The sequence below is a fragment of the Myotis lucifugus genome, unplaced genomic scaffold (assembly GCF_000147115.1).
Source record: "Myotis lucifugus unplaced genomic scaffold, Myoluc2.0 scaffold_200, whole genome shotgun sequence".
Taxonomy (NCBI): domain Eukaryota; kingdom Metazoa; phylum Chordata; class Mammalia; order Chiroptera; family Vespertilionidae; genus Myotis; species Myotis lucifugus.
In genome coordinates, this window is record NW_005871248.1 from 58596 (window position 1) to 72224 (window position 13629).

At 38.2% G+C, this 13629-nt stretch overlaps 1 protein-coding gene across 2 annotated transcripts in view; it reads right to left on the reverse strand.

Moving 5' to 3' along the window:
- USP14 (ubiquitin specific peptidase 14) overlaps window positions 1-13629 on the reverse strand; it is a 41652-nt gene that overhangs the window by 7194 nt on the left and 20829 nt on the right. For both annotated transcript variants that reach the window (XM_006097384.3, XM_006097385.3), the window contains exons 7-12: window positions 9778-9908; window positions 8571-8651; window positions 7904-7989; window positions 7138-7252; window positions 935-1000; window positions 687-779 (exon numbers count right to left, since the gene is read on the reverse strand). In XM_006097384.3, coding sequence (XP_006097446.1) covers window positions 687-779; window positions 935-1000; window positions 7138-7252; window positions 7904-7989; window positions 8571-8651; window positions 9778-9908 — 572 coding nt within the window. The remainder of the gene's footprint in view (window positions 1-686; window positions 780-934; window positions 1001-7137; window positions 7253-7903; window positions 7990-8570; window positions 8652-9777; window positions 9909-13629) is intronic.

Sequence of the window (13629 nt, forward strand, 5' to 3'; positions counted from 1 at the left end):
TAGTTCAGTAACTAATATTAATATATGAAGTGAACACTAGTAGATACTGCAACTATAGTCAACCTTCTAACATAACACTAAGTATATTTGAAAATGTATTATGACTTTCAGCTCAACAGGAACTCTGGATATATAGCAGAGCTATACAGTTCAATGAAACAGCTACATCATATGGCTAGCTCCTACATCAACCGATTTCAATGTAAGTACTCTTTGGGTACCAATAATTTAACATTCTCTTCACCTGAATGAAAGAAACTGCCCAGAACAGAGTGCAGTGTGTTATACTGCACCAGAGCCCACCCCCAGCCCTAAACCTACAAGGATAAGGATCTCTGATCTAGTGCAGTGTTTCTGGGAAATGGAGGGCATCCATCAGAATTCTCTAGGAATCTTTTTTAAAATGTACTACCTTAGGCCCCACTTAATCAGAATCTGGGGGGTGGGAAAAAGCCAGACATGTATAGGATTTAAAATAAAGAAAACAATAGGTAATTCCAATGCATATCTTGGTTAAAAACCACTTGGCTATTGTTAATAACTTCCCTATTTGTAATATTTTAAAGAAAATTTAACTATCCCTAAAGTACTAAAGAAACCTACTGTAAGTTATGAATTGTCTTGTAAGTTAGGAATTGCCTTCAAAGAATAACTTTTTGTTACACTGAAAATTTTGTTACACTAACCTTAAGAACTTTAGCATTCACAGATTCCTTCTCTTTATAAAAAAATCGAACCATCTGAATAGTCAAGTAAGCAGGTAGCCGGCTGATCTTGGACTGAGAAGAAAAAATAGAAAGAAATCATCTTACATGAATATGCCACACAAGTTTTTAGTTCGTTGGTCTGGTAAAAACAAAGACTGGGCAACAGTAATAAAGTGGAAAACTCTTAACAAAATGGAATTCTATTTCAAAAGGAATGAACAACTTACAGATTTGATGTACAAAGCATTTCTTTGCAATGTTGGAGATTGTTTAGTGATTTCTTCCTGAAGTCGCTGAAAAAAAAAACATAATAGAAGACCAAACATTAGTTTTAAAAAATTATTTTTTCCACAATATAGAATCACACCTTTAATTCGTTAATAGACAATGGGTTTATACCACTGAGAAATAATCTGAATGAAGACAATGTGGGAAGATGTTTATTTTTAGATATGGTTCAGTTTTTAAAAGGCATCAGAAAGCATAAAAAAATTTATACTTGTGTGAAATCATTGGAATGTAAAAATGTATACTGGTATGAACTTGTTGAAATATAAAACATAATGTTTAAAGTTTTAAAACTATAACCCAAATGTTATTCAGATTCTGAGAGTCTATACTGCATTTTACATAGTCTTTTTTTAAATTAAATCTTTATTGTTCAGATCATTACAGTTGTTCCTCTTTTTTATCCCCCATAGCTCCCCTCCACCCGGTTCCCAATCCCCCTCTGCCCTTAGAACCCCTCCCCCCGTCCTTATCCATAGGTGTATGATTTATTTCTAGTCTCTTCCCACACCCCCCACACCTCGTCCCCCCTGAGAATTGTCAGTCCACTCCCTTTCTATGCCCCTGATTCTATTATATTCACCAGTTTATTTTGTTCATCAGATTATTTATTCACTTGACTTTTAGATTCACTTGTTGATAGATATGTATTTGTTGTTCATAATTTTTATCTTTACCTTTTTCTTCTTCCTCTTCTAAAAGAATACCTTTCAGCATTTCATATAATACTGGTTTGGTGGTGATGAACTCCTTTAACTTTTTCTTATCTGTGAAGCTCTTTATCTGACCTTCAATTCTGAATGATAGCTTTGCTGGGTAAAGTAATCTTGGTTGTAGATTCTTGGCATTCATCACTTTGAATATTTCTTGCCACTCCCTTCAGGCCTGTGTAGTTTCTATTGAGAAATCAGCGGACAACCTTATGGGCACTCCCTTGTAGGTAACTGTTTTTCTCTCGCTGCTTTTAAGATTCTCTCTTTGTCTTTTGCTCTTGGCATTTTAATGATGATGTGTTTTGGTATGGTCCTCTTTGGATTCCTTTTGTTTGGGGTTCTCTGCGCTTCCTGGACTTCTAAGTCTATTTCTTTCACCAGGTAGGGGAAGTTTTCTGTCATTATTTCTTCAAATAGGTTTTCAATATCTTGCTCTCTTCTTCTGGCACCCCCATAATTCAGATGTTGGTACGCTTGAAGTTGTCCCAGGGGCTCCTTACACTATCTTCATATTTTTGGATTCTTTTTTCTTTTTGTTTTTGCAGTTGGCTGTTTTTTGCTTCTTCGTATTTCAAATCTTTGACTTGATTCTTGGGATCCTCTAGTCTGCTGTTGGATCTCTGTATATTATTCTTTATTTCAGTCAGTGTATGCTTAATTTCTAGTTGGTCCTTTTTCATATCCTCGAGGGTCTCACTAAATTTATTGGCCGTTTCTATAAAATTCTTGAAAAACCTTATAACCGTGGTTTTGAACTCTATATCCAGTAGTTTGCTTTCCTCCATTTCTGTCACTTGTGACCTGTTTCTCTGTCTCCGCATTTTTTATGCTTCCATGTTGATAGTGGCTTTGTGTGCTAGGTGTCCTATAGGGCCCAGTGGCTCAGCCTCCCCAATTACCTGAGGTGGACACTCTTGGTGCACCCCTTTGTGGGCTCTGTGCACAGTCTTGTTGTAGTTAAGCCTTGATTGTTGTTGGTATCACTGGGAGGAATTGACCTCCAGGCCAACTGTCTATGACAATCAGCTGTGTCTACAGTGGGAGAACTTCTGTGCTGAAGACACCCTTATGGGGCAAGACTTGCTTCAGTGGGGTTTTGGTGCTCACTGAGTCTGCCCCCGAGTGTGTCCCTTATGGATCTGAGGAGTTGTAATCTGGATGGTCCCACTCTGACCACTGGGTACACTGGCTCTTGGATCTCTAAGGAGGTGCTAATTTAGCCTCTGCCTGAGGCTACCCAGCAGGAGCTACGGAGAGATCTGCAGATTATTCTTCTTTGTTTGGGGTTTGGAGGTGCCCAGATGAGGCCCAGCTGTGAAGCAATGCAAGCTGCTGTGGGGCCTTGGGCCTTCTTTTGGATGTTCTGGGTCTCTCTGACCCAGCTGCAGTTTATTAGGTAATTTTATATTGCAAACACCAGGCCATTCATATGCAAAAGCCTCTGTGCACAGCTTGGGTGGGGCGGGGTCTCAGGGAATCAACAGGGTAGAGCAAACAGCTATGGCTGATCCTCAGCCCTACCCTAAGAGGCCCCAGGTCTCAGTGTCCTGTGGTAATCGCTGCAAGCACCTCTTAGAGAAAGCCGCCCTTGAGTTCCGCCCGATGCCAGATAGTCCAGTTTCTCCCCATATGAGTCAGGGTCCCCGGAGATGCGCCAGGAAGTGGAGTTCAGAGCAGTTGGGAGCTTGTGATTCCCTCCCAACTGAAAAAGACAACCGCGTCCTCAGTTGCCAGCCCTTTCCGCGTGCGCCTCCGTACCCCTGCACTTTACTTCCGAGCCTCCTCTGAGCCTCAGTGTGCTTTTCTCTTTCCTTCTAGTTGTAGAATTTCCATTCAGCCAGCCTTCCTGTGGTTCTGGATGATGTCCGTTTTGTCTTTTAGTTATATTTTTGAAGTGGTTGTGCGAGGCAGCAATTTCAGGTGTTTACCTATGCCGCCATCTTGGTTTCTCCATAAATTCTTTTATGGCATTCCTCTACTTATGATTTCAAAGAAACCCTATTAATCTAGCCAATGTGGGAAAGCCTTTGTCCATTAAGCATATCTTAATGATCATATCTACTTTTTAGAGCCTGTGGGACACTGGACAAGGTAGTTATCCCCTTTGGGCATTACTTGTAAATGGTGATAATAGTACCTATGTGATTGTCTCATCATTGATATTTCTATCTCTCCCTCTCCCTTCCTCTCTTAAGTCAATAAAAAAATACTAAAAAAAGTTAGCACTAAAAGGGGGAATAAATGGTGATGGAAGAAGACCTGATTTGTGGTGGCAAACACACAATACAATACACAGATGATATATTAAAGAATTGTACGTATAAAACCTATATAATTTCATTAATCAACTAGTGGCCCAGTGCACAAATTCATGCACATTGAGAGGAAATTAATTAGAAGAAATATTTTAATGTCACTATTCATCCTTTTTCTATAGAAGTGTCAACCAAATTCGCAATCAACAATGACAGATTGCAACACAGACGTACAACTGGCACCAACGAGAGCTTTATATGTATCGCACATGCGCAAGTCAACTTAGCCTTTTGTATATATAGAATAAACTTGTTTAATTAGACCTGCTTTCTGATGTAGCTAAACTTTTTCCAGCCCAGTGAAGCACTCCAACTTCTTTCACGTAACTGTCAGCAACACAGCAGTAAATATCAACACGAAGCAGATTATTATAGATCACACAAGGAGGACAAAGGGTAAAATATTTAACTGCAGCAGTGTTTGACTTTATTCTGAGCAGTGAGAAAACCTGAAGTCATTTTCAAGGTCCAACATTTTTTACTTCTTTTCAGTTGGGTCAAGTTTCTAAGCTTTCTAAATCTCCGTTTTCCAGCTAATGAATGTTTGCACCTGGTTATAAAGCAAGTTGTGTTCCTGGACTGAAGAAACTGCAAGGAAGCTAGTTGCTAGGGAGAGGAAGCCGGACAATGCCATGTGACATCATTACCCAGTGCCCATGGCCATCATTTCCAGGCTGGACTGGGCTGTGGGCTGCATTTTGCGCCATGGGGTCTCAGCAGAGTTGGCTGCGATTTGGTGGGTTTCACTCCAGGGTGGTGGCGGGGCCTGTGTCCCATTTGGGGGAAACCAAGTATTGCTTTGTGGGCGCCAGGTCCACAGTGCCATTTCTCTGTAAATGACCAGTGTGCATCAACGGCAGCTCCTGCATTGAGCGTCTGCCGTCTGGGGGTCAGTGCGCGTCTTTGCAACCAGTCGTATGGTCGGACACCTAGCATATTAGCCTTTTATATATACAGAAGATGTCACCCCAATAAGTTCATTTTAAAAAGTAAAATGAGCCCTAGCCAGTGGATAGAGCATTGGCCTGTGAACTGAAGGGTCCCGGGTTTGATCCCAGTCGAGGGCACATGCCCAGGTTGCGGGCTCCAACCCCACTGGGGGGTGTGCAAGGGGCAGCAGATCAATGATTCTCTCTCCTAATTGATGTTTCTGTCTCTTTCTCCCTCTCCCTTCCTCTCTGAAATCAATAAAAATATATGTATTTTTTTTTTAAATAAAATGAAATTGGGAAAAAAAATAACACTACTAATGTGCTCTACTTTCAAGAATATAAATATATAAGAAATCACAGAGTTAAAACAATTTACTGTTAACGTTTAGTTTAAGCATGTTATACTTGTTTAAAAAAAATTTTTTTAAGTTTGGTTTTTAAAAGTTACAGCTGGTGTGGCTTGCTGATTGAATGCTGACCTATGCACCAGAAGGTTATGGTTTGATTCCTAGTCAGGGCAAATGCCTGGGTTTTGGACTCAATCCCCAATAGGGGGGGTGCAGAAGGTAGCCAATCAATGATTCTCTCATCATTGATGTTTTATCACTCTCTCCCTCTCCATTCCTCTCTCTAAAATCAATTAAAAAAACCTGCAAATCACATTACAAAAGTTATCACTGCAGAGTAGCTTCTGAACATTTAATCAAGTTTATTCAGGATCAAAAAGGTAATAAAATGTGAGGCCAAATTACTTAAATGATTAAAATAATCTATAATCTAACACATTAAAATGATCCAATAATCAGAATGATCTAAAAATTATAATATAAATTTAAAATCTCATGTATACCTGTTTTTCAAGAAAGCATATCTATTGCCATGTTATTCATCAGATAATAAGCTATACCTATTATCACCAATACACTATCATCTAGAAGTTCCAAGTATATTTCGTTTTTATAGAATTTCATAAAATTTTAAAGAAAAGATCATCCTGGAGAATCCCTGACATACATTCTATTCCACACTCTCCAATTAATACTTATACTTCATGTTTGAAGCCCTGAAACTTGCACATTGTAAGTTGTTATAGGACTCTTGGTGGTTAGCTAGTATTTGTAATGCTTTTAAAACTAACTTCTCTCAAAAGCCATTATGCCTCACAACTCTCCTCCCAATACCAGAGGGCAAAGAATATCACTATTTATCTATCTACTTATGTCTAAATTTACTAACCCTCCCCTAACCCATTTTACCCCAAACTATAAATGGGAGCTCCCTGACAACAAATTATCTTATCAAGATACTTACCCCAATTCACTACCTATCCTACAAAAAGATGTGCATATTCCCCAAATCACATCAAATTAAAAAATTGGCAAGCAAACCATTATATTTTATCAATCTGCTCACTATAGTGCATTCCTTAGTATGGCACTAGGCAAAGAATACTAAGTTCTTGTTCTGGATCTGTCACAAACCAAACTAAGTCACCTAAATTCTAGGACCTCAACTGCAATACTAGTGCAATGGCAGAATGACTCTATGTCCTGATCTGCACAGTACAATCCCAGTTTATACCTCATAATTATTAAAATACCCTCATTATTACACCCTCAGAGCCTTCCTGCAAGCCTCTGGCTCCATTTTTGCCAACCAATCAATACATAACCTTGTTTTATGTGTTTCTGTATAATGATCCCGTACTTAATATACACTGTTAATCATTAACATGGAATTCAGTCACAACTACACTAAAACTCATCCCTGAATGAAATTTATCAAAGAAACTTAATTTTCTCCTTAAGGTATGTCACAGCCCTCTGCCCTCTTGCACTTAAAACATGAGACAGCACTTCAGCACTATGTCTGAAGGCCATTTTAAATAGCAAAATCAATAAGCACAAAAATGCAAAATATGTGGCACTAAAAAAGGATTGCAAAGACACTTGTTTATAGTATGAGAGCTGAAATGAGAAGTCAAGAGCATCACCTTTCTGGACCTCAGGTAGTAGTACAGTGTGTGTTTCAGGCAACTCAAAATTTTTGCCACACTAAGCATGTCTTCAAATGACTGTGAAAACACCACAGGTATTGATGCTGGGTCACAAATTTTAGCAAGTAGGTGCATTTGCAAATGCAGAATCCATAAATAATGATGATCAACTCCAATTGTTCTTACCAATTTAAGTCCTGTAAAAAGATACTTGACTTCTTGATTGATAAAACAGCTAAGCTGAAGCTGATTTTCTTTTCCTTTAGTGACTTCTTCTTCTTCAGATTCTGTGCATCTCATGCTTTCCAAAGTAAGATAAGGAAAATGGCTAATGCTATTAAAATTAATAGTATCATTCATTAGCATTTAAAACATTTTGGTCTTCCAACAGAGATTTCAACATATTTTAAAATGCTAATTCACTTACCAACAATATTCAGTAATGAATGTAAGAAAAGGATAAACATTAAACAAACGTAAGTTGCTATTTACACAGTCTTAAAATGGTCTTAATAACCAAAAGATACATAAAGACAAATATTTTCTAAGTTTCTACCCATCAGCTAGAAAATAATAATTCCCTCAATTCATGTTTTATGAATTGGTTCAATCTCATGTATATAACTGATGCACTCTATTGCATACTATTAAAAATTCCCTTTGAGGCAAATTAATGAAGTTGACTATGTTAAAGATGTTCATAAGAAAAAAATAATGAATATCCTTAAAGTATATACACTTATCTAACCTTTAAGATTAGATAAGTGTATATACTTTATACACTTCTCCAAATTTCCTATTTCCATGACATGTTTTAGACATAAAAACCTCTAAAGAATTTTCCTTCCATCCCACCCACCACTCCAATCAGCCAAGGTATTTATAGCAATTCACTTCATACACTTCTATTAAGTTCTGAGTAGTTTATACATATCTTGGCTCATAAGGATACGTAGTTTCAAACTCAACTCCAAAGTATTGGTCAATTAAACTTTTCTTTTTAGAAGGTGTCACTGCTGATGCAGATGAAGAATCTGTCTGCAAAAATTAAAATCATGTATTTATTAATATATACTACCTTCCACACAATCCAGTTTAGTAATATATATGTAAGTTTTTTAAAATGTAATCCCTTTCTACACAATCCTTCTACTGCTCAAAAAATATTGCCAAAATCTTGATGCACAATATCAATTAAGTTTAATACAATACATTGAATTCAAGTGTCAAATGCAAGCTTCCAAATTCCAACTATAGATTGACCATGTAAAATATTTAAGTACATGTCTATCTATTAAGATGAATTTATTTCAAGCCTTTACGGTAGGGATGAATCAAAGTACAATGAAGATCTGTAATCACAAATATATTTCAACTAGAAGCCCAGTGCGCATGATTCTGCTTGCCTCAGCTGGCCGCCCTGCCTATCGCCACTTGTAGTTCGTGCCCCACCCTCTGCTGCTCGTAGCTCTCCACAGCAAGTAGCTCTCCACAGTGAGTAGCTCTCCACAGCGAGTAGCTCGAGTAGCTCATACACCGCCCGCCGCGAGAGCCACTGCTCGTTTGGTCATGACTCTGTTATGGCATCATGACCACAGGTCTTTTATGATATAGATTACCTCTTTTACAGAATCATCCTCTATGGCTTCCAATTTCTGTTGCAATACTCGCATCATTTGTATCCAACATTCATTAGCATCCTGTAATTTTTAGAATGACATAGTAAGTAATCCTGGCTGTGACAGTGTTTGGTCTATAGAATCCTCCCAAAATAATTCGTATTCTTAGGGAAGAAGAAAGCTACTTTTTTCTTTAAAAATGTTAAGCCAAAGTCAATATTTTATGATCTTCAAAACAACAAAAATTCCAAAATATTTTTTTGCAGTCATTCAAGACATGTTTACTGAATTCCTAATTATGCTAAACATTGTTCTAGACACTAGGAATACATAACAGTAAATAAAATAAAGTTCAAATGGGAAACACAGATAAAAAATATAGAACACACATTTAAGTTCAGAGAAGGGTTATAAGGGGCGGGGGGAGTAATACAGGAGCAAAAAATGATTGATGCAAGGAAAGCGTGCTATTTCAATACGACAGTCAAAGAAAGTCTCTCTGATGCCCTGACATTGGAGTCATGAGACCTGAAGGTAAGGAGGAAGGTCATGCACTGAGAGCCAAAGGGAACAAGAGCTAAGGCCCTGCAGAACAAGGGTACATGGAGGGTTTAAAAAGTAGCAAGGAAGCCCTGTTGGTGTGGTCAGTGGTTGAGCGTCGAACCATGAACCAGCAAGTCGCGCAGTTGGATTCCTGGTCAGGGCATATGTCTGGGTTGTGGGCTCAATCAATCCCCAGTAGGGGCGTGCAGGAGGCAGTCAATCAATGATTCTCTCTCATCATTGATATTTCTCTCTCTGTAATCAATAAAAACATACTTTTTAAAAAAATAGCAAGGAAGCCAATACCTGGAGAGAAGCAAGGAAGACAGTGGCATCTGATGAGTTCAGAAAGGTAGCCAGAGGCTAGATTATTTAGGATTTATATTATTTAGGGATAGAAAATCACTAGGAAGCACTGAACACGGGACCAACATAATCTTATTTACATTTTAAAAGGCCTCTGGGGACTATATGGAGAAATATTGCAAAGAAACAAAAAAAGAGCAAGAGGATCAGTTAACAGAATATTGCATCACACCAGGCAAGACATAATAGACATAGATGACTTATATTTGTATTTCCAAATATATTTCAATAAGTGTAAGTGTAGGAAACCTAAGATTTACACTTATAAAATGAAAACCAAGAACCTTGACCTGATTACCTGTTGAAGATACTGTCCTTGTTCGCCTTTCTCTGCAAACTGTGGAAAAGCCATGTGCAAAAACTGCAGTAGAATAATAGGTGGAATACTAGAAGAAGTTTTATCCATGGAATCAAACAAATCTCTAAGAGCTTAAAAACAAAGCAACAGTACCTTAGTAAGAGTGGCATATTTAACACATGCTACTGTAAATTAAATTTCAATTACTATAAACAAAAAACTGCTTAATAACAATAACTTTTATGTACATCTATTCCGTTTGCAATTGTTAGATTCCTAATAAGAAAAAGATTGGTTTTCAAATCTTAATGAGCTCACCAGAATTTACACTGCAGTCACTAGCTATAAACAACTTCTGAGCCCTGCCCCTCTCTCCTTGCCAGCTGCTGTTTTCCCAAACAAAGCAGGGTATATATTAATTCGATACAAATACATATAACTTCTGTCTAGAGATCAAACAGGTATAATGTTACTGTTCTGCCACTATGCCGTTATCAAGCCATCAGGCCTTCACTCCTGACTCACTTCACTTTACTTGGTTCCCATCTACTGAAATCCTGAATATTGAAATCTGGCTCTTTAAACAACATTACTTCCCTGACTGTATTGAACAACTTAAAAAAACAAACTAATTTTCCTTCTTCAAAATCTTTCCTGTTTATCCCCTCTCAACATCATGACTCCCATAGTCATGGACTCAGCCCTGGCTTCTGGAGGTCAGAATACTTTTCCTTTGCTGATTTCCTATCTATCACTTTGTCCTTACTTCATGTACAGCAAAACTCTAATCTAGCTTATCTTGACTTATTAAAATGTGAATGTTATCTATTATTGTTATAGAAACTGAAACCCAGTAAATACTACATTTCAGCACATAGCAAGCACTCAATAAAATATTCCTGAATAAATCAATTAAACATAATGCTTAAAAAGTATTTTTGGTTCCAGCCGTTGTGGCTGTGTTTGAGCATTGACCTATGAACCAAGAGTTCACAGTTTCATTCTTAGTCCCGGCACATGCCCTGGTTGCAGGCTCAATCTCTGATAAGGGGCATGCAGGAGGCAGCCAATCGATGATTCTCTCTAATCATTGATGTTTCTCTCTCTCTCTCTTCCTCTCCATTCCTCTCTAAAATCAATAAATATATTTTTTTGGAGGGAGGGCTGAAATTTAAGCATCACTACTAAGCTATTTTTAAAATAAAAAATTCTAAACTGTAATAACACTTTAAAGCACACACTGCTAAAAAAAGATGGTTTAAGATTTAATATGTACTATAAAGAAATTATTTAATATATATCTCAAAATATTTCCTTTGTTTGAAAAAAGGTCAAAAATACACTATACATTAAAAGCGACTAATGAGCCCTCATCGCTTTGACTCAGTGGTTAGAGCATTGGCCCGCAGGCTGAAGGGTCCCGGGTTCGATTCTGGTGAAGGGCACATACCTCAGTTGCAGGCTCGATCCCTAGCACCCACCATGGCGCATGCAGGAGGCAACCAATCACATTTATGTTTCTTTCTCTCTGTCTCTCCCCCTCCCTTCCACTCTCTCTAAAAATCAATGAAAAAAATATCCTCAGGAGGTTTAACCAAAAAAATAAATAAAAGAGACTAATGAGATATAACAACTAAATGTAATGTATACTCTAAACTGGCTCCTGCTGAAACCGGTTTGGCTCAGTAGATAGAGCGTCGGCCTGCGGACTGAAGGGTCCCAGGTTCGATTCCGGTCAAGGGCATGTACCTGGGTTGCAGGCACATCCCCAGTGGGAGATGTGCAGGAGGCAGCTGATCGATGTTTCTCTTTCATCGATGTTTCTAACTATCTCTCTCCCTTCCTCTCTGTAAAAAATCAATAAAATATATTTTAAAAAAATAAAATAAAATAAACTGGCTCCTGAAGCAAAAAAGAAAAACAACTTTACAATGGGCAATACTGGGTCAATTGGCAAAATTTAAATAAAGTCTGTATTTTAGAATATTATATCAGTGCTAAACTCCCAGATTTTAAAAACCATCCTGTAGTTATGAATGTCTTTATTGTTTGGAAATACGTACTGAAACATATTTATATCAGTTATATATATATGCCTAAGCGACAGTTATGACCAGATGACCCAACAACCAGACAACTGGCTGGTAGCTATGACACGCACTGACCACCAGGGGGCAGCTCCTGCATTGTGTCTGCCCCCTGGTGGTCAGTGCACTCCCACAGCCAACTTCCCACAGCCCCTCCCCACCAGCTGGCCAGCCCCAATCAAGACGGGGTGAGACAGCCCCGATGGGCCCTCATCACTGGCCAGGCCGAGGGACTCCACCCATGCACGAATTCGTGCCCCGGGCCTCTAGTTCAGGAATAAAAGACATGATATGTGCAATAATGTGTGCAACTTACTCTAAGAAAAAAAGAATACGCATTATAGACAATAATAAACCAGACGCGACAAAAAATTAGTAATTGGTGAATTCTTGCAACATTTCTGTAAATTTAAATTTAGTTCAAAATAAAAAAGTTTAAAAAGTCAAGAAGCAAAAAGTAAAGAACAGTATTTTTCATCTCATCAATACTATAAGCCTCCTATCTATATATATAAAAAGAGGTAATATGCAAGTTAGGCCGGGACGCTGTAATGGGCCACGACGGGACAGGAGGAGTTGCATGCGCAGGTGAGGCCCAGAGTGGAGAGGAAACAGAGACGGGGGCCTGACCGAACCTGCGTGGTGACTCAGGTGGCCCGGAGCGGACACAGGTTGGGGGGGGGGCGGGGGGTCGGCCTGGAGCAGAAGTAAGGTGCAGGTCCCAGCTGCCCATGGCGCCCGTCTGGCCTGACTCCCCTGGTGGCCCATGGGGTGCCTCCTCGTGTGATTTCAATCGTGCGCTGGGCCTCTAGTATATGATAATGGACAAGTTGCTGAAATTCCGAGTTACTCTTAGATACCAAGTACATAAGCCATCAAAGGTGATCATATTTTCTCATTACAAACTTCATTTCAAAAAACAAACCTACTTTTAGGAAAGAGGTTAGAGGAAATCTCTCTAACTCCAAATGACCCAAAAGAACTTACTGTTAATAGTATTAAAAATTAAGGGTTGATCATAATGAGATACTACTTCACACACCTAGAATGGCTATAATCAAGACAAAAAAATATCAAGCATTATGAAGAATGATGCTAGCAAGCAATATCAAGAATGCAGAGAAACTGGAACCCTCATACATGCTGAAAGGAATGTAAAATGATGCTGTTGCTTTGGAAAAGTCTGGCAGTTCCTCAAAAGGTTAAGTATAGTTACCATATAACCCAGTAATTACACTCCTAGAGATTTACCCAAAATGACAACATGTCCACACAAAAACTTATACACAGAATGTTCCACAATTTTTGTAAAAGTCAAAAAGTAGAAACCATCCAAATGTCATTCAATGATGAAAGGATAAATAAAATATGGTATATCCAATCAATGGAACCTTATTCAGCAATAAAAAGGAATGAAGTACTGATACATGCTATAATGTGGATGAACCTTGAAATCATTCTAAGTGAAAGCAGTCAAAAAAGAGCATATATTGTGTAATTCCATTTATATCAAAAGTCCAGAATAGATAAATCTACAGAGACTGTAGCTAATTAGTGGCTGCATAGGGCTGGGAGTCGTGAACGGAAAACAGGGTGACTACTAAAAGCTAGAGTTTCTTTTGGAGTGATGAAAATGTTCTAAAATTGATTTTGGTGTTGGCTGCACAACTCTGTAAATATACTAAAAAGCAATGAATTGTACACTTTAAATGGGTGAATTGTATAGTATATGAATATCTCAATAAAGTGGTTACAAAAAAAAAGT